The following is a 21,573-nucleotide window of genomic DNA, read 5'->3' as shown; positions in this document are numbered from 1 at the left end:
CTATTTATGAAGTTTAATTATTACTGCTTAGATTTTCAACGTTTTAGACTTGCAAAGGATAATTAATCTGAAGGATTACAGAAATTGAATTAACATAGCAATCACTACTTGTTTTGTAGGTTAACTACTGTTCAGCTGTTATTTCTTCCATGGCAGATACTTTAAGCAAAAATAACCTCTTGTGCAATAGACCAGTTCCAAAATATACAAGTGAGTATTTGAAACGATAATTGCAAAGCAAAATAGTGCAAGTGAACAATTCAGTAAAAGGGTGTAAATGGCAAAGAGGAAGAGGAATTATGTAGGGAGGTAATGGGGATGAAATTATGAAAAGGAGCATTTTGACTGCAGATCTGCAAAAGCTTCCCAACAGCAAGACATATTACAACATGGACTCTTTGGGGCTGGGATTTTCATTTATTACAGGTTTATCCAGTACCTAGGACAATGGGCCCCGAACCTGGCTGAACCCTAGGCATTACCATAATATGTTTAATAATTGTAATAGAATAGTAATTGTCCAGATTATCAAAGGATGTAAATCAGTGTCGCTCCATTGACTTCAACCAAGTTATACCTGCTTCCACCAATTTAGGATCTGACCTCGTAACACTGGAAGGGGAAGCCTCACTGTTTGAGACATTTAAATTTTGTCCAGACTAAGAAATAGGCAATACACATTAACAATCTTGCACTGTGGCTGCGGACAGTCTGACCTAATAGATGTTTTCCATGTCCAATCTTTCTTGTCTGTCAATAAATAAAATAAATAAAATTGATACTATCAGGGGAGGTAACTAAGAACTCCACAAGGTCTTGACATGGAAAGGTCTCAAAACATTACAGATTACTCATTTAACGGCTGTCTGGGCCTGGGCCTCTATCTATGACTTGTGACTTTTTTGCCATCTCTCCTCCCTGATTTTTCCCAAAGTTTACCATGACAAACTACACAATCCTAGCTAATATAAACACAACTGACTGAAATTTTCCCAGTCATGTAAGTGGTAATGTGGAACACACAAGAATATCTGCATAGTAAAGCATAAGATTCTCCAAACATTAAAAGTAGTTTTCAGTGTTCAACTTCTGGAGTAAAGCACAGATCACTCGACACAAAGTCATGAGATGGTTGAGTCTAAGTCCATATACCTCTATTTCTCTCAACAGAGTTTGCAATAATGGACCGTTGTTAAAAGTGGCAGTAATAGCAAATTCCACCCCCCCACACACCCCAAGATTAGATTATGTAAAAATATTTCCATTCTTTTTCAAGAATTCCCTTGCAGCATTTTCTACCCAACCATTGTAGTACTATCACTGCATGAGAATCAGAAATTGAAATTGACCAGAAACTAAAACAAAGGTTTTTATTGTCTGAAGTGGAAAATGCAAAAATGGTGCAGCCTAGTATAGCTTTTCACCAACTGCTTACATTTTGTAGAGCTCCCCAAAGACCCCAAAAGTTATTGTAAGAGCTTATTTTCAGAATACTTTAAACTAATGCATTTTTTTTTTAAATCCTGCTAGGTTTTATGAATACCAGCACAAATCAAACAATCCTACCAGAAAGAAGCAAAAGTAAAGAGCATACAGAAGAGTCTGAAAATGACATGATGTACATTGATAATTAAATTAAGTTCTCATTTCCTCAGATTAGTTTGCCATTTTGAAGTACTTCTGGGGTGAAATCCCAACCCCACTGAAGTCAGTGGCAAAACTGCCATTAAGTTGCGGGGCCAGGATTTCACCACTGATGTATTTTTGTATCAGAGGTCTTCTATTTCCTTCTCACTGTATTTATATATGTAGTTAACAGGGCAGTGAGATTTTTTTTCCCCCACTTCATCCCCTGCCCTTACGCACAGAGTGCCTACCATATTTCTCTTAACCTATTTACCCACATTAAGGAAAAGCAGATCAATTGTTAGAGGCAATCACCTGTGATATATAAAACTCTTCTCTGTCCATGTCAGACTTCCATCCTCCTTTGCCCTGCAACCGTGTCCTGCATGAATCTCTGGATCCTCAAAAAGCCTGCCATGCTGCCAGACAGGGCCCACACTACACTCCAGAACCACTTCATCTCCTGTAACATCTGCGTGCATGCGCTCTTTGTTGCATCCTCCTTTCCTAGCTTCTCCTCCACCTCCCGTTTCCTGGTTCTTATCCTCCCATCTAATCCATACTGGCAGCTCCTGTTTTAGCCATATAAAGGCTCTCTCCTCTACCCTACTCTTGTAGCCTGTGTACTTCCTCCAAGCTTTTACTTCATCAGTCATGATAATAAACATATTCACTGCCCCCGGTACATTCTCTGATGCCCTCCAGACTGATACCATCACTGTATTTTCTAAAACACTTCTGTGCCTTCCAGTCCCTTCCAGATACCATCCCCATCTCAAATCCCCCCCCCCCTTTTTTTTTTAACTGCGGACTTCATTTCTTGATTATTATTCCCTGTATTCTTCCCAGAGGAATTACTCTGACAAAGAGCGTGATACTTACCGCAGTAAAATTAGTCGTCTCATCTGTTTGCTGAAGAAAGCTCAGTTTCATGGGCTCTTTACTTCTCTAGAGATCGTTAATCAAAAGCTAATCAGGAAATAACTCAGGACTTCAACAGCATAGAGGCCAGATTTTTGCACTGATATAGTTTTTCTCATCCCCAAATGGTTATACTTTCCAGCATCTCCTCCTCATCTTGACTACGGTAATTTCCTCCTTTATGGCCTTTCCTTAATCCTAACTTCTCTCATATGCAGAAACTGAAACATCTTTTGTCCTCAAGTCTTCACTGACTTAATGTCCATTTCAAAACCCAAAGTACATAATTGTTCTACTACCCTCACCCCCTTGGTTCTATCCACTACGCTCCCTGAGTGCCAGACTTCTGCCTGCTGTCTGTGTTGCTTTAGTAGTGGGCAACAGAAACTCTCCCAACGCAGCCCCAGAAGTTGGAACAGCTCCCTTACCTCCAAGAAATCTTCCGACTTTTCTCATCTTCTTGTCTGACTCTGAAAAATCAAATCCTACCCCACAATGGTTTTTCCGAGAAACTAGATCTATGAACATTTCACCGTTTGTCTTTTCATTACAGTAGCTACAAATATTACACTTGTATAGTTGACATTATGACTTTATTTGTATATATAGGCTGTGAAACCTTGTTATACTTTTGTATGAGACAGCATACACAAATAAACCGAATTTTACTACTTAAAAGGTTCTCTTCCTGTAATTTTATACAGATAGTGCCCAACCTTTTGGATTCATGGAAATAACACTACTATTAGCAAAATGTACTGGACTTCTGTCTTTCTTGGATGGACAGGCCTCAATTAAATTGGATTTCCTTGAAAATATTATACCTGTAGGCTCCTATGTATCATAAATACTGATCCTGGTAAGTTACACACCTCCCCAGTCAGGTTTATTGATCTCAGAAAACCACCATCACCACACTCACCCACAAAAAAGGAAGATCGGGTCATAATGCCTTTTATGCTCAGAAGCAAGAGGTTCTTGTTAATGGAAAGAAAGCTGTTGAGGACTTCCTCCTACTATAGGAATTTGCTCATTTTATTTTCAAGTCAGCTGTGCCATATCACTGTGGCCTACACAGGGGAGTAGTTTTGGCATCCATGCTACAAGTTCATTCACCTTTAGGCACAGAGAGGTGGAACCAATGGCTACTGCTTTAAGGCCATTGTGTGTTTAGGAAGTAGTCAGTTTGTCAAACCAAAACACTTCCTGTCATTACTGATGTCATCAGTGAATTCAGATCCTTATTTGAAAGCAAAATATATGGTGACAACTCTGGAAGTTATACCTCATCTGAATTTTTGTATGTCCCCTTCAAACCAGCAGGATTTATGTATCTAGGTATGTCCTATGAATATCCATAGACGAATTGTTCCTCATTGTTGCACTCCAAGCCAATCTGTCCTGGACAAGGTCGGTTTCACAAGACTGGCACTATTGCCCCATCCTCTACCCATTGTACATTATAGGTTTCTGGAAGCAACCACCAGGCGCTCTGGACTGCACAAGCAAAAAAGCAGCCATAGTTCCTGTCCTGCAGCCAATAATTCTCTCTCTAGAGATTTCAAGCACCCTATCAGTAATGTTCCCAAGTTTGCATGAGGGTTTAAGCGATGGATCTCTAGCTACAATGAATTAATTTAGTGAAGTTGCACATTCCAAGGAAAGAAGAGATGGCCTTTTACTGTCCAGTTACAAATATTACAATTTGGCTGATTAACTGTATATTATTAAATTGTTAATCTAGAACACTGGCCATGATAAATCAAGCCAAAAGGCCTAAGCAATATGCTGTCTTTTATAGCAGTGTTTCTCAGTCTTTTTGATACCAGAGACTGGCTTGCTGCCTTCCTGTCAGGGAGATCTCAGGGACTGGTGCTAGTCCATGGACCAGTCGCTAAGAAACATAGTATGAATATCCATTCCAAGAACATAACCTTTCAACCTCAGTTTTCCTTCATCTAACCAAGGGCAATGTCAGTACTTACTAACCTGCCTCACAAGAATGTTTGCAAAGTGCTATGTAAAAGTTCAACATTCATTGTAGTTCTGTTAATGATTCCATTTGCACTTGTAAACTATTCCAGTGTTACAAAAAAACAAAGTGGTAAGACCAAGAGAGGGGGAAAAGCCTCTCTACATATTTAGAGTAAAATCCTCTCAGATTCTTACCTGAAATCCCACCTTGCCAAATGAAACCATATCTGTACTTCTCTGCTAATATTCATAGTTATTTGATGCTAATATACTTACAGGTGGAAAACAGACCCAGAAACCAAATTACAACTAAATGTTTTTATTGACATCCAAAGTATAAAGAGAATCTCTTAGTACAAGTCCTTCCCTTCCAATTAGTCTACTTAAGAGTCAAAATGGAAGCACTGCATCTTATGGAGGTGAGACATCAGCACAGCACATTACACGCACACAGGGGGAAGCTTGTGGCTGCTTGACCAATCAGTCGGCTGTCACATATATTTCAGTTGCACGCACAGCATGCTGAGAAGCGGCTGAGGCTCTCACGCAGGTCTTTGCTAAATGTTTCCAAAGATGTTTTGTCTCAACAGGCCTCAAGTTTCTTTTAAACTTTTACCAAATAAGATATGTAACCAATGGAAAATACTCAGACTACCTTAAAACCCATTTAATGGGCCACTCCTGATTGTGCCCTCTCAGCTCATGGCCAGTCACTTACTATGTTTCTATTTTCAGTGGCAGTGCGGGAAGCATGGCTCAATCCTTGTCCCACCTGTTCCCAATTAGGGACATACACATTAAGGGGAATCAGGATATTGACTTAATCCTACTGGGTTTGGTTTTTAATACTTTAAAACTCTACCTTCTATACTCCTCTTCAATCCTGATCCCTTTTGATTCCAGACTTCTACAGCACTGGCCAGGGGGTTCTAATTTTTTTAAGAGGGTGGAAGAGTAGGGACAGGCAGGGGGTCCTCCTGGATCCCTCATTCTCCCTGCTGAAGTACTTGTGTTAGGATTCTCTGTGGTCAAGGCCTTGATGCTGTGCCAGCGTCAGTCAGAGGGGCTTGCTCAAGAAAACAAACCCCACTCCCTACCCCTCCAGGTGCTGTGTCAACACTGTTCCCTGCAGGTATAGGGTTTTTGTACTTTAATTTCTGACAAACGTACTAAAAATAGTATATTTGGAGACCACAAAACTGAGTGCTAGACAAAAAACCTGCCACCTGCCTGGCTAGTGAGATCTGAGCTGAGAGAGAGCAAACAAAGGTAGCCTTCTGGAATAACACTGAAGCCTCTGGATGGGTATAATTAGTTTCTCTCTTAAGATTCTTCAGCCTCTTCATCGTCTGCTTTGAGACGGAAATGCTTCCTACTCCTTTTCTTACTACCGTGAAACCCTACGGTTTCCACCAAAGCATCTTCACCTGTGTGAGTGGAACCTGTGCCAAGTTCTCTTTTTGTACTCAGGTCCTCCAACTTCAGCCACTCCTCTTCCTCCACCGTCTTCTTCCCTTCAGTGTCTAAATGGCCCAGCTCAACTTCATCCTCTTCACTCAAGTCATTGCCCTTCTTGGGAGATTTCTCATTCAGACCTTGCTTTGTGTTCATGAGCTTCTTACCATCCTCCTCTGCTGGTCTTTTCCTTTCCAAACTACGCATGCCTATCTTTGTGGGTTTGGTAAATATTATCCTTCCAGCACCATGGCTGGAGGGGTCCTGGTTGAAATATGGGGTGTAGCTGTCTTGGGTAGCTGAGCTTTGTTCTCCTCCTTTCTTCTTCAAGCCCTCTAGGAACTCCATGGCAGCCATCCTGTTGGTCTTATCACTAGACTCTGAAACTCCCTCCAGACTGTACTTTGTCCAGCGTTCTGGGTGTGCCACGTAGTCTGGGACTCCTGGAGAGCTTTTGGGAGCTGGGGGTGGCTTGCTTTGCCTTCCAAGGCTTTCTGCAGCCATCTTGCTTAAAGGAGTGGGTGGGGGCAGAGGGCGCTTAAACCTCCCATCAATAATGTTATCTTCAGCCATAGAAGGTACCGCTAATTTGGCTGCCCCTTCCAGGCCGTCAAATATGCTCTGGCTCCGCAGCGAGAAAGTAGAGCTCATGCCTTTCAGATGGAATGGCTGGACAGGAGACTTAAGGTTGTTGTTTGAAGAATCAGGGATCTCATCTGATCCATAACCTATGTCATCCAAAGACGGTGGTTCCTCTGGAGAAATCGTATCAACTTCTGCTTCATCCACTAAGCCAAAGTCTTCAGAGTCTGAATCACTGAGCGAAACTGTGTCAGAAGGTAGGGTGCCCTCATAGTCTTTGGCCTGGCCAGCCACTATACCCATAAAGGGCTCACCAGCACCTTCATCTCCCATCTTTGGGCTGTTACTCAACTGTGCTCTCTGGCTTAGGCCCAGCTACAGCAAATAAGGTCTTCCAAATATCCAGTGACTTTAAAGCCTGGAATGAGAAAGAACAAAAATAAATTCATCTGTGAAATGAGAATCACATCAGAACAGGATGTCCTGAGAGACTCATCTGTTCACATCACAGCAATTCAAGGCCATGGAAAACTGTGTGACTTAAGAAGTTCTGCAAATGAAACAGAAAAGAGCTAGTGTGAGGAGACGACCCCTACTATATTCTGAGCTCAACATTCTCAGGGCTCACTGAGGAAGGGGTTGCAGCATCCACTGTGTTATTTAAAAAAAAAAAAAACTGTGATTGTCCCTATTTCAACTGATGTTGTACATGACTGACATTATGCACTGTGTCAAGTCATATTACTACAAATCTCAGGTACATGTACCTCATTCTGTCACTTGATAAATTTTTGTTTGAAATAAAATCATTCTTTTGTGAATGAATGTGAGCAATTAATGCACATATACAGGGCTTATTTCTGAATACAGAACTAGTTAAAATAGGTTTTTGCTATTACCAGTACACCAGTTTTAATTAACAATTCACGGTTTTTCCCCCTAATATATAAATACACGAATACACTGTAAAATGTTAAGGTAGAAAAAATATGAGCCTAAACTATATAAATATAGGTTTTCAATAAAGACTGTAAATAGGCATGGAAAGTGTGCTAGTCACTCACTGTCTCTTGAGACTGAAACAATTTCCCTTCCTCTGGGTCAGTTAAAGCCACCAAGGATCTCAGCTCCTGCACCCTAGAAAACAAATATCTACATCACAAGGTAGCAAAAAAAGGTATTTTAAAAGGAACTGTTAGCACATTTCTCAGTCATCTCCAACTGTGGCACTGATTCTTACTTTTTGACACGAGCCTGTGCTAATAAAAACTCTGCAGACATTTCTGGGATTTAGGTTGGAAAAAACTCTGCACTTTCCACTGAAACACACACCAATGAAGCCACTCAGGACATAATGCCAAAATTCATGGTCCCAGCCTGAGTTCAATGGGAAAGAAAAACAACAGATGTTTTAAAAATTTTCTCTTTAGTTTCCAGTGGCTACAAAATACCCCATCGAGAACTGAATTTGACAAAATGAAAAGAGAATTTTAGCAGAGGAGTGTCAAAATCAGTGTGGTCAACAAGAATAACTGATAAATAATAGTAATCATGAACAGCATTGCACACTACACCCATGGTGGTAAAATTTGCAGGACAGAGAGGGGAGAAAACTATGGCCAGATTTCAAAAGAGCTGAGCACTCACAGTCGGGGCCAAATCTTGAAAACCTGCAACCAGCTAGGCACCAAAATAAGAGAACAAGATTTTTTACATTGGGTCCTGAACTCCTTTAAAAATCTTACTCCTGGGGACACAGGCACCAACTTTTCGAAGTGCCAGGGGGTGCTTGACCCCCCAGAACTGTCCCAGGCCCTGCCCCACTCCACCCCTTCCCCCAAGGCCCCACTCCCCCACCACCTCGTCCCTCTCCTGCTCCACCCCCGCCCCACCTCTTCCCGCCCCACTCAGTTCCCCCCATCCCCAAGTGTGTCGTGTGCTCGCTCCTCCCCCTCCCTCCCAGCCTCCTCCACACCGCAAGACAGCTGTTTCATGGCAGGCAGGAGGAGGAAGCACGAGGGGGAGGCACTGATCCTCGGGGCCCCGAAGCACCCACAGAGTCGATGCCTATGCTTGAGGAAATTCTGCACCACTGTGCAATGCAGAATTTTGCAGAAATTAACGTTGTGCGCACAGAATTTCCATTCCCCCACAAAATGGGCTCCAGTGCTGCTAGCTGCCAGTAGGGTCCTGGACCTGGCAAAGCCCAGCTCACACACTGAATATACAGCTGAGAGGAGGGAGAGGGAGCTAGAGGGTTCCTGGCAGCTGCAGTCCCAGCATGCCCAGAGGGAAGGAGAAGGCAGCACGCAGAAAACTCTGTGAAAGCCTGGGACTGAGCATCAGGCTGTTTCTCCCGCTGGACCCCTGGGTTTTCAGGAGGGGAGAGGCCACAGCTGGACTGGGTGGGAGGGGGAAAGGTGTATTGGGTGGGGGGCGCCCAGGGCTGGGCTAAGAGGGAGGTGGGGGGGGAAGTGGCAGAGAAACAGGAACTGGGTTGTATTAGGGGTTTCTTTAACTCTCTACTCCTGGGGGAAATTTTGTGTCTGTATTGTTAGACATACTTGCTGACAGATATTTTGAAATCAATTACCAAAATAACTGAGCCCTGGTCTACACTATTTAGGTCGAATTTAGCAGTGTTAAATCGATGTAAACCTGCACCCGTCCACACGATGAAGCCCTTTTCTTCGACTTAAAGGGCTCTTAAAATCGATTTACTTACTCCACCCCTGACAAGTGGATTAGCGCTTAAATCAGCCTTGCCGGGTTGAATTTGGGGTACTGTGGACACAATTCGACAGTATTGGCCTCCGGGAGCTATCCCAGAGTGCTCCATTGTGACCGCTCTGGACAATACTCTCAACTCAGATGCACTGGCCAGGTAGACAGGAAAAGAACCGTGAACTTTTGAATCTCATTTCCTGTTTGGCCAGTGTGGCAAGCTGCAGGTGACCATGCAGAGCTCATCAGCAGAGGGGACCATGATGGAGTCCCAGAATCGCAAAACAGCTCCAGCATGGACGAAACGGGAGGTACGGAATCTGATCGCTGTTTGGGGAGAGGAATCCGTGCTATCAGAACTCCGTTCCAGTTTTCAAAATGCCAAAACCTTTGTCAAAATCTCCCAGGGCATGAAGGACAGAGGCCATAACAGGGACCCGAAGCAGTGCCGCGTGAAACTGAAGGAGCTGAGGCAAGCCTACCAGAAAACCAGAGAGGCGAACGGCCGCTCCTGGTCAGAGCCCAAAACATGCCGCTTCTATGATGAGCTGCATGCCATTTTAGGGGGTTCAGCCACCACTACCCCAGCCGTGTTGTTTGACTCCTTCAATGGAGATGGAGGCAACACGGAAGCAGGTTTTGGGGACGAAGAAGATGATGATGATGATGAGGTTGTAGATAGCTCACAGCAAGCAAGTGGAGAAACCGGTTTTCCCGACAGCCAGGAACTGTTTCTCACCCTGGACCTGGAGCCAGTACCCCCTGAACCCACCCAAGGCTGCTTTCTGGACCCGGCAGGCGGAGAAGGGACCTCCGGTGAGTGTACCTTTTAAAATACTATACATGGTTTAAAAGCAAGCATGTGAAAGGATTACTTTGCCCTGGCATTCGCGGCTCTCCTGGATGTACTCCCAAAGCCTTTACAAAAGGTTTCTGGGGAGGGCAGCCTTATTGCGTCCTTCATGGTAGGACACTTTACCACTCCGGGCCAGTAACACGTACTCGGGAATCATTGTACAACAAAGCATTGCAGTGTATGTTTGCTGGCGTTCAAACATCCGTTCTTTATCTCTCTGTGCTATCCTCAGGAGAGTGAGATATAATTCATGGTCACCTGGTTGAAATAGAGTGCTTTTCTTCAGGGGACACTCAGAGGAGCCCGTTCCTGCTGGGCTGTTTGCCTGCGGCTGAACAGAAATGTTCCCCGCTGTTAGCCACGGGGAGGGGGGAGGGTTGAGGGGGTAGCCACGCGGTGGAGGGGGGGGGCAAAATGCGACCTTGTAACAAAAGCACATGTGCTATGTATGTAATGTTAACAGCAAGGTTTACCCTGAAAGAGTGTAGCCACTGTTTTATAAAATGTGTCTTTTTAAATACCGCTGTCCCTTTTTTTTTCTCCACCAGCTGCATGTGTTTCAATGATCATAGGATCTTCTCCTTCCCAGAGGCTAGTGAAGATAAGAAAGGAAAAAAAACACACTCAAGATGAAATGTTCTCCGAGCTCATGCTGTCCTCCCGCACTGACAAAGCACAGACGAATGCGTGGAGGCAAATAATGTCAGAGTGCAGGAAAGAGCAAAATGACCGGGAGGAGAGGTGGCGGGCTGAAGAGAGTAAGCGGCGGGCTGAAGAGAGGGCTGAAGCTCAAATGTGGTGGCAGTGTGATGAGAGGAGGCAGGATTCAATGCTGAGGCTGCTGCAGGATCAAACCAGTATGCTCCAATGTATGGTTGAGCTGCAGCAAAGGCAGCTGGAGCACAGACTGCCACTACAGCCCCCGTGTAACCAACCGCCCTCCTCCCCAAGTTCCATAGCCTCCACACCCAGACGCCCAACAACGCGGTGGGGGGGCCACCAGCCAACCAGCCACTCCGCCACAGAGGACTGCCCAAAAAAAAGAAGGCTGGCATTCAATAAATTTTAAAGTTGTAAAGTTTTAAAGTGCTGTGTGGCATTTTCCTTCCCTCCTCCACCACCCCTCCTGGGCTACCTTGGTAGTCATCCCCCTATTTGTGTGATGAATGAATAAAGAATGCATGAATGTGAAGCAACAATGACTTTACTGCCTCTGCAAGAGGTGATCGAAGGGAGGAGGGGAGGGTGGTTAGCTTACAGGGAAGTAGAGTGAACCAAGGGGCGGGGGGTTTCATCAAGGAGAAACAAAGAACTTTCACACCGTAGCCTGGCCAGTCATGAAACTGGTTTTCAAAGCTTCTCTGATGCGTACCGCGCCCTCCTGTGCTCTTCTAACCGCCCTGGTGTCTGGCTGCACGTAACCAGCAGCCAGGCAATTTGCCTCAACCTCCCACCCCGCCATAAACGTCTCCCCCTTACTCTCACAGATATTGTGGAGCACATGGCAAGCAGTAATAACAGTGGGAATATTGGTTTCGCTGAGGTCTAAGCGAGTCAGTAAACTGCGCCAGCGTGCCTTTAAACGTCCAAATGCACATTCTACCACCATTCTGCACTTGCTCAGCCTGTAGTTGAACAGCTCCTGACTACTGTCCAGGCTGGCTGTGTACGGCTTCATGAGCCATGGCATTAAGGCAGGCTGGGTCCCCAAGGATAACTATAGGCATTTCAACATCCCCAACAGTTATTTTCTGGTCTGGGAATAAAGACCCTTCCTGCAGCTTTTGAAACAGACCAGAGTTCCTGAAGACGCGAGCGTCATGTACCTTTCCCGGCCATCCCACGTTGATGTTGGTGAAACGTCCCTTGTGATCCACCAGAGCTTGCAGCACTATTGAAAAGTACCCCTTGCGGTTTATGTACTCGCCGGCTTGGTGCTCTGGTGCCGAGATAGGGATATGTGTTCCGTCTATGGCCCCACCACAGTTACGGAATCCCATTGCAGCAAAGCCATCCACTATGACCTGCACATTTCCCAGGGTCACTACCCTTGACATCAGCAGATCTTTGATTGCGTGGGCTACTTGCATCACAGCAGCCCCCACAGTAGATTTACCCACTCCAAATTGATTCCCAACTGACCGGTAGCTGTCTGGCGTTGCAAACTTCCACAGGGCTATCGCCACTCGCTTCTCAACTGTGAGGGCTGCTCTCATCTTGGTATTCATGTGCTTCAGGGCAGGGGAAAGCAAGTCACAAAATTCCATGAAAGTGCCCTTACGCATGCGAAAGTTTCGCAGCCACTGGGAATCGTCCCAGACCTGCAACACTATGTGGTCCCACCAGTTTGTGCTTGTTTCCCGAGCCCTGAATCGGCGTTCCACAGCATGAACCTGCCCCATTAGCACCATGATGCATACATTGGCAGGGCCCATGCTTTCAGAGAAATCTGTGTCCATGTCCTGATCACTCACGTGACCACGCTGATGTCGCCTCCTCGCCCGGTATCGCTTTGCCAGGTTCTGGTGCTGCATATACTGCTGGATAATGCGTGTGGTGTTTATGTGCTCCTAATTGCCAAAGTGAGCTGAGCGGCCTCCATGCTTGCCTTGGTATGGCGTCCGCTCTGAAAAAAGGCGCGGAACGATTGTCTGCCGTTGCTCTGACAGAGGGAGGGGCGACTGACGACATGGCTTACAGGGTTGGCTTCAGGGAGCTAAAATCAACAAAGGGGGCGGCTTTACATCAAGGAGTATTTCAGGCAGGACTTCACAGAGGGTTCCAATAAGAAATGGTGCACCTAAGTTATTGTTCTTATTGGAACAAGGAGGTTAGTCTGGCCTCTGATTGATCCATGGCTAGATTTACCTCGCTGCACCTTTCCTGTGAGTGACTGCAGTGTGACCTAGAGGAATGAGTCCCCTAGACGGGGGAGGAGGCAAATGAGTACAAAACAAATCTGGTCTATTTCTTGTTTTGATCCACTCCATCTATCTTTTACATCTTTGGCTGGCAGGAGACGGTGCAGAAGGACTGCATGCCATCCACATCTCATGGCTGCTCGGCAGAAGATGGTGCAATAGGACTGCTAGCAATCCGTATCGCCTGCCTGCTCACCATAAGACTGTTCAATAGGACTGACTGCAGGACTAAAGAGAATGACCTGGTCAAGTCACTCCAAATTTAGTCCCTGCGCCCATGTGTGGCCAGGCGCTCCTGGCCGACGTGGCCAGGAGCACCTCGGACATGACGATGACGGCTACCAGTCATACTGTACCGTCTGCTGCCACAAGGCAAGGGCTTGCTGCTACTGTGTAGCAATGCAGTACCGCGTCTGCCAGCACCCAGGAGACATACAGTGACGGTTACCTGAACGGGCTCCATGCTTGCCGTGGTATGGCGTCTGCACAGGTAACTCAGGAAAAAAGGTGCGAAACAACTGTCTGCCCTTGCTTTCACGGAGGGAGGGAATGGGGGCCTGACGATATATACCCAGAACCACCCGCGACAATGTTTTAGCCCCATCAGGCATTGGGATCTCAACCCAGAATTCCAATGGGCAGTGGAGACTGCAGGAACTGTGGGATAGCTACCCACAGTGCAATGCTCCAGAAGTCGATTCTAGCCTCGGTACTGTGGAAGCACTCCGCCGAGTTAATGCACTTAGAGCATTTTCTGTGGGGACACACACACTTGAATATATAAAACCGATTTCTAAAAAACCGACTTCTATAAATTCGACCTTATTCCGTAGTCTAGACATACCCTGAAACTGGTGTTATTATGTAATGTTATTTTGACAAAATCTGCAGAATTTTGTGTGCAGCATTTTTAATTGTTTGGCACTGAACAGCCCCAGAATTAAAACCTGGACATATGTCACAATGGGCACATTTGAAAATATGGCCTTTAGTTGGGTGAAGTGAAAGATGAGCACTTGAAATTCTGGCCCTATAACACTTTACAATCATAGCACATGGTTCAATAGCTTTTGCAGACCTGCAATCCTCCAAACTAAATGAAGGAGAAAGGAGCAAATGTACCTGCATAAGGTGTGCTTTCAAATTGGCAGTTCACCACAGCTGGGACTGGCAGAAAGACAGAAAGGAAAAGTTCCCAAGCTTTGAAAAACCTCTTTCACCTTGACAACAAAGGCCAAGAGCAGGGACCCCTACATCCCAAGGAGACTCACAGTTTCTTGGTGGTGATCTGAATATGGTACAACTCAGACAGGATGGCATCTCTCTGAATGGACAGGTCCCCAGGACAATCTTCCATGCTGCTCTCAGTTAGTCAGGCTCTCCTCCTCCTCCTGCTGCCTGTGATGGAGATAAAGATCACAGTCACCCCAGACAGCTGCAGCAGGTCAGCTGTTCCCACACCCACGCCTCCAGGGCCAGGCTTTAGAGGGGACAGCTGTCGGTGATGGATCTCAGATACCCTAGCACTAAGGGGTCACGTCAGTATTTTAGACAGACAGCCGTGTCCGACAGCTTCACTGCATGTCATGTGCTGAGCTCACAGCTCCCCAGGGCAAGGCAGTGATCCCACAACACAGAGCGGGGCTGTGGCCCCCAGCCAGGGCTATGGTAAGGCGGGTCAGGGGGCTGTGACCCCCCCACACACCCAAGCAGGGCTATGATACTGGGGAGGGGCTGTGACACCCCGCCCCACCCCAACAAGGTTTTAATGGGGGGAGGCACTGGGGAGGGGCTGCGACGCAGGAGAGGGGGGGCTGCGACCCACAGGCAGGGCTGAGACGGTGGAGCGGGAAGGAGGCTCTGGGCCTGGGACGCTGGGGCTGCGACACTGGGATGGGGGCAGACCTCGGGGACTTATGACCCCGGGGGAGGTGAGGCTGTGATCCCAACGAGGGGCCGGGGCTCGGTTCAGGGGGGCCGTGACGGCGGGGGGGGGGCGCCAGGGGGCTGTGACCGCGGGGCTAGCCAGGGGGCAATTCCCCGGGGCGGACGGGCAGCCCCCGGCCGACAAGGGAACCGACCGGCCCAGGCCCCAGGCCCCGCGGTGCTCGCCGCGAGGCCGAGCCCGTTGCGGGCACGGCGGGAGGAAGCGCGGCCCGTACCTCACGGAGCGCGGCCCCACCGCTCCTCCTCGCAGCGCGCGGACCAGGCGGGTACATCCGGCCGCTCCCCGCAGCGCGGCGCGCGCACAGGAAGGGAACGGTCCACCACGGCGGCCCGCGCGGAGCACGCTGGGAAGCCGAGTCCCCACCGCCTACTGAGCCACTCCTGAGCGACAGCTCCCAGCCCTTGGAGCTGCTATTCCCATGAGGCAAAGCGGGAGGGGGGAAGAAACACCCAGCCGCTTTGCCCCCTGGGAGTTGTAGTCCCCAGTGCGCCGGGCTGGGGCCAGCTTGAGAGGCCAGGCCACGCCAGGCCGGAGCGGCGGGAGGGGGCAGGGCGGGCGTTAGCGACGGGGTGGGGCTGATCAGGGCATAAGGCTCCACCCCCAGGCCTGGGAGAGCGGGCGCCGGCTGGCACACTGCCTCCTGCTGGCCGGCACTGGTACTGCACCGCCCCGTGTTACAGGGCCCGAGGAACCGGCTGGGGTACGGTGAATGCAACGTGCCCATTGCTGCTCCCCACAGTGATCTTGCAGCGAGCGCGGCCTGCACAGCTACAGGGCAAAGTGCAAGGTGCCCAACCACTGTAGTCACTTATCACCTCTATTAGAGTAGCAACCAGAGGCCCAGCCTGAGGATGGGGCCCCTTCTAGTCTGCTCTTAGGCCTACACCCAGCAGTCTGCTAACTGAGCCTCCATCCTATTGAGCGCATACAGAGCATTTTTCATCCACAGATCTCAAAGCTCTTACATGGGTGGTTGGTACCAACTAGCCCCAGTTTACGGATGAGAAAACTGAGGCACAGGGAGGTGAAGATCACTCCGAAGTTTGGTAGTAACACTGGGACCAGAACACAGATAACCCAGAATCTATTCCAGAGCTTATTATCTAAAATAAATATTCATTTCTAGTGCTTCTTTCATCCAAAGAACCGTTTACAAACTAACTAATGTTTGCAATGCCACCCTTGTGAAGTGAGCAATAATTCATAGTAGGGCTGGTAGGGGGGAAAAAATCACAATTCCAAATCACAAGTCCGTAATTTCTGCCTAAGAGCAATTTTGAGTGAGCCCAATGGGAACATTTAGAATGGAGCTCTAGTCTCACACAGTAGCTTTGCTTTTGCTTAGCAGGACACGCAAAAAGGCCTTTAGGCCTGATGTTTAACATCACTCTATGACAGGGGTAGTTAATAGGCGGACCGCGTGCCAAATCTGAACAGCCACATATTTTTGAACAGACCCTGAAATATTTTTCTTTACTTATTGTTATCATTATTGTTACTAGTTTTTTTTTTTTTTTTAATATTTTCTCTGGAGTCTGGATCTTGACTGTACCTTAACAAAGAAATTTGGACCTTAAAAAAAATAATTGACTACCCCTGCTCTATGAGCTTGATTCAAAGCCAGTTGAAGTCAATGGAAGTCTTTCAGTAGGATGAGGCTGTAAGGAAATAGGGCCTTTATTTTAACTGAGGGTATGGCTACACTGCACACTCCTTACAGAAGTGTGTAGCGTACATGCACTACATACCCCCTTAGTACGGGTATGAATAGCTGTGTGGACAGTGAGGCACTGCTTGGCTGAGTAAAGACATGCTTGAACCATGTGGGTGTAATGGAATGTTAAACTGTATTATGTTATTCAGTCATGAGGGGCAGTATGTGTAAATACCCTCTTTAAACTAAATTGAGCATTACAGGATCTTATGATGAACACATCTGGTGTGTATAAGCAAGCTCTGAGTCCACATCGGGACTACAAAAGTTTTTCCCCCCCCCCGCTCTCCTGCTGGTAATAGCTCACCTTACCTGATCACTCTCATTACAGTGTGTATGGTAACACCCATTGTTTCATGTTCTCTGTGCATATAAATCTCCCCACTGTATTTTCCATTGAATGCATCCGATGAAGTGAGCTGTAGCTCACGAAAGCTTATGCTCAAATAAATTGGTTAGTCTCTAAGGTGCCACAAGTACTCCTTTTCTTTTTGCGGATACAGACCAACACAGCTGCTACTCTGAAACATATCTGGATATGGTGTCAGGAGTAAACTAAGAACAGAACAGAAGTGAAACAGCAACAAAGGCTGCAGATAGAAAGAAAAAGGAAAAATGGTTGCAGGATTTCATGAGCATGCCACTCAAGATTTCACATTGCAAACAAACTCCACAAAGAAACTGGTGTAGGAGGAGGGGCATATGTGGCTGCCGGCTATAGGGTCCCTGGGCTGGGACCCAGAGAAGTGGGTGGGCCTGGGTCCCCTCTTTGCACCCCCTGCCATTTGCCACCTAAGGGAGTGGCCAGAGCATAGACTGCAGTTTGCCACAGAGGGGAGTGGCTAGACCAGAGACCGCAGTTTGCCACCAAGGCAAATGGCTGGACTGAGATCTGTCGGGTCCCCCCGGAATGGGGGAGAGAACTGAATGAGGCACAGCTGTGTCCAGAAGAGGCTGCTGCAGTCCAGGGAACAACATGGATCCTAGAGGTGGAGGCGAGATTGACGACGGGCCAGACACTGCTAGGTGAGGGTGCTTTGGTGAAACGAGAGCTAATTCCCAGGACGGCCAGCAAGAGGCGCTGCGGTGGTGAGTCCTGCCCCCTTACAGGGAAATTCCAGTTAGCATGCATGAGGTGTGGAAAAAGTCATGTCCCAAGAGATGATGCATGTCCAGCTAAAGGCACATGGTGTAATAAATGCATGACATATGGACATTTTGCATCTGTGTCACATCAAAGCAGTCAGGAAATTTGCGCATATTACAATCAAAAGCCATTGTTTCTGGGATCTATCACTTGTGATGCCAGAGCCTGCCTGGAGAGTGAAACTGAATATTCATGGCAAGACTATTAACTTTAAAATTGGCTCAGGAGCTGACATCACAGTCATCTCAGCAGGGACTAACAATCACCTCCAACCCCTCCCAGAGATGAAGTCACCTGACAGCTCTAGGTCGCCCTGCAGGTATTCAGAACTGCATGGGCCAGTTGACCACAGAAACAACTTACAAAGACAAAAGCTATGCATTGAGTGCAGGTGATCAAAGGATCAAAGACGAACAACCTTCTCAGCTGTAGTATGGCAGCCATGATGGGCCTATTGAGAAACAGTACAGTAGTTTGTAGAACAACAATAGTACAAATCAATTTAAGAGACAATGCTGAATCATGCAGTGTACAAACACCTTTACCAGACAGACCTTGGAAGAGAGTAGCTGCAGATTTATGTAAATTCAGAGGACATCATTACCTGGTCATTGTGGATTATTTTTCCAGGTATATAGAAATAATGTACTTGAAAGACATAACATGTTGCAGTATTGTTGAGAAACTGAAAAGCATTCTTGCTCATTTTGGTATTCCAGAATAACTAATGATGGACAACAGACCACAATTCACTGTAGCAGAATTTGTAATTTTGATCAAAATATAGTTTTGATCATATTACTTGCAGCCCATATTACACACACACAAATTGAGAACTGTAGAGACAACCAAGAAAATCCTTTCCTTGCTCTTCTGAGTTACAGATCAATAACAATAACAGCTACTGGATATAGTCTAGCACAACACCTGAGGGGAGGACAACTCAGAACAACTGTTCCAGCTTTGGAAAATACCCTATTTCCAAAGTGGCTAGATGTGAAGAGAGGAGCCAAATCAGCTAGAAAGGCTAATAGACCTATGTACACTTTTACAACAGGCGTCCCTCAGAGAATTACCAGGTGTAGAACCTGATGACCATGTTTTGTGTCAAATTGGATGGAGAAAAAGGATGGACAACTCCAGCTGTTGTAAAGAAAAAGAATTCAGTGCCCAGATTGTATGTGATCAAGACCAACAGTGGAGAGTTCAACAGAAACCATCATCATTTACAGTTTGTTCCTCAGAAAGAACAATGCACAGCAATGTTTCTCAACAACCAGTCTGTGGGCTGGTCACTCCCTGAGATCTCCCTGACATATTTTAGGAAGGCAGCAAGCCAGTCCCTGGTGTCAAAAATGTTGAGAAACACTCAACAGAACAACTCTACAGATGGTGGATGCAGAACGAGATGACAAGAGCCAAGGATTCCAAACTGACCATAGCTTGTCATTGCAACTAATGAACAGCTAGATGACCATGTTGTTACGTGTTCAGATAACGTAATTACAAAACCAGTACAATTCAGAGACACTTAACAGACTGATGCAATACTGAACTTCAAAGACAGTGTGATAGTGTAAATGGTAGGAATGTAGGACTTAAAATGGGGACATGTAATGGAATGTTAAACTGCATTATATGTATCAGCCACTAGGTAGCACTGTATGTAAAATACTTTAAGCTAATCTGGAGTCATACCTGGCAGAGCATTAAAGGAGCTTATGATGAACACATCTGGTATGTATAAGCAGGCTCTCTGACCAGTCCATATCTGGTACAGAAGAACATGACAGTGAGTATGTATCCTACATGGCTCTCTACTTCCACAACCAGTGTCTCCCCTGTCTATTCTATCTTTAGCAGTGTAGCATCCTGCTGTTTTCCTGCGGCTGGAGCATTCCTCCCCACACCCTGAAAGGAAAGGCTCCAGCAGCAGGAAAAGGCTCCACTAGGAGGAGGCCTGCCAGATGTGTGTAGCTATGCACCACAGTGTGGACGTGGCCTGCTTTTCACTGTGGTATGCAGCTACGCATACCCTACATGCCACTGAAAGCGTGGACATAGCCTTAGAAGAATTTATTTAATCAATCCTCCCAATCCTGAACAATTAAGAAACAAACATTGCACATTCTAGGTTCCACATATAAACAAAGCCGCTATCAGTGTCTCAATGGCTATGTGCACCACCTGCTATCATAGCCAAATGGAATAAGGACTGTGCTGTAATCCTTGTTCCTCTGTCTCTGGGCACTTGGAGATGTCTTTCTTCAGGGCCTCCAGTGCTGTGGCAGCTATAACTCCTATGAGAACATGCAGTGTTAAAGATCAGTTATGTTTGCGGTCTAAAATACTTCACTGAATCCCTTTAAGAGGGGCCTCATGGTGAGTCATCTGTAATATGAACAGCTGCTATTTCATTTGCACTGTCCATTTTTTAATATGTATCTCTGCCTTCTGGAGTGTTGCTAACAACAGTAATTTATGACAAGGGAGCTGTGTTTGGAATACATTTGGCAGCAATAACAGGCAAGGTTAGAACAAAATGTCTTTCATCTGGCTGGGATTGGGTTGGAGTTTTAAAACACAACAGGCTTTCCCGTTCGGGGATCTTTATAACATTCCCATGGAAACACGCCTAGGTCAGCGTTTTCTGGTCAGTGGGCTTATGTGTGAAGTCTCCCCTAGAGGACGCCAAAGGTAGCAATACTGAATACAGAGGGGAGAGTGGGGGAAAGGAGGCATTAGAAAGGAGAGAGAAGAACAAACCAACCTAGCGGAACAGGGTGAATAATATTACACTAAAGCGTATGTGTGGGTGACAATGGGGGCAAAGCAGGTGATATACTAAGGAGTGGGTGGGAGATGGCAAAAAAACCCAGCAGAGATGGGGAGAAAGCAGCAGCTCATCCCATTTTGCAAGGATGGGCACTGGGGGTTGCCAACCTTCTACTCTCACAAAACCGAACAGTCTTGCCCCACCCCTTCCTCAACCCTTCTCCGAGGCCCTGCCCCTGCTCACTCCATCCCCCTCCCCCCCATCGCTCGCTCTCCCCACCCTCACTCACTCGCTCATTTTCACTGGGTTGGCTCAGGGGGCTGGGGTGTGGGAGGGGGTGAGGGCTCCAGCTGGAGGTGTGGGCTCTGGAGTGGGGCCAGGGATGAGAGGTTTGGCGTGCAGGAGGATGCTCTGGGCTGGGACTGAGGGGTTCGGAGGCCAGGAGGGGGATCAGGGCTGGGGCAGGAGGTTAGGGTGTGATGGGGAGTGAGGGCTCTGGCTGGGCGTGCAGGCTCTGGGGTGGAGCTGGAGATGAGGGGTTTGGGGTGCAGGAGGATGCTCCGGGCTGGGAGCAAGGTGTTCAGAGGGAGGGAGGGGGATCAGGGCTGGGGCAGGGGGTTGGGGTGCATGGGGGGGCTCAGGGGCTCAGGCTTCAGGCAGCGCTTACCTCAAGCACTGCCCGGGAAGCAGCGGGCATGTCCTACCTCCGGCTCCTACGCAGAAACGTGGCCAGGCGGCTCTCCATACTGCCCTGTCTGCAGGCGCCACCCCCACCGCTCCCATTGGCCACAGTTCCCGGTCAATGGGAGCTTCAGGGGCAGTGCTTGCTGCTGGGGCAGAGTGCGGAGCCCCCTGGCTGCTGCTACGCGTAGGAGCCAGAGGAGGACATGCCCACAGCTTCCCGGGAGTTGTGTGGCATGGAGACTAGC

General features: G+C 47.3%; 2 protein-coding genes across 4 annotated transcripts in view; one reads left to right on the top strand and one right to left on the bottom strand.

Annotated features, from left to right (window-relative positions):
- TRPM5 (transient receptor potential cation channel subfamily M member 5) overlaps window positions 1-1,634 on the top strand; it is a 54,933-nt gene extending 53,299 nt beyond the window's left edge. The window contains exons 23-24 of the mRNA XM_077819948.1: window positions 120-210; window positions 1,531-1,634. Of these exons, the coding sequence (XP_077676074.1) occupies window positions 120-210; window positions 1,531-1,634 (195 nt within the window). The remainder of the gene's footprint in view (window positions 1-119; window positions 211-1,530) is intronic.
- Window positions 1,635-4,824: 3,190 nt separating this feature from the next.
- Window positions 4,825-15,362, bottom strand: TSSC4 (tumor suppressing subtransferable candidate 4). Of its 3 annotated transcripts, XM_077818278.1 has the most exons (5): window positions 15,222-15,362; window positions 14,331-14,457; window positions 10,612-10,730; window positions 7,623-7,695; window positions 4,825-6,976 (listed from the first exon to the last, which is right to left on the bottom strand). In XM_077818278.1, exon 5 carries the CDS (start codon window positions 6,889-6,891, stop codon window positions 5,845-5,847), a length of 1,047 nt encoding a protein of 348 aa, XP_077674404.1. In that variant the 5' UTR covers window positions 6,892-6,976; window positions 7,623-7,695; window positions 10,612-10,730; window positions 14,331-14,457; window positions 15,222-15,362; the 3' UTR covers window positions 4,825-5,844. The 3 variants fall into 3 exon arrangements, with proteins under 3 accessions (XP_077674404.1, XP_077674403.1, XP_077674402.1); XM_077818277.1 differs by lacking the exon at window positions 10,612-10,730; XM_077818276.1 differs by lacking the exons at window positions 7,623-7,695; window positions 10,612-10,730.
- Window positions 15,363-21,573: the final 6,211 nt, after the last annotated feature.

The sequence above is a fragment of the Eretmochelys imbricata genome, chromosome 6 (assembly GCF_965152235.1).
Source record: "Eretmochelys imbricata isolate rEreImb1 chromosome 6, rEreImb1.hap1, whole genome shotgun sequence".
NCBI lineage: Eukaryota > Metazoa > Chordata > Testudines > Cheloniidae > Eretmochelys > Eretmochelys imbricata.
This window is presented reverse-complemented; position numbering and strand designations above follow the sequence as displayed.

Coding starts and splice junctions, on each gene's coding strand:
- TSSC4 (XM_077818278.1), bottom strand. CDS start 6,891: ATGGGAGATGAAGGTGCTGGTGAGCCCTTTATGGGTATAGTGGCTGGC.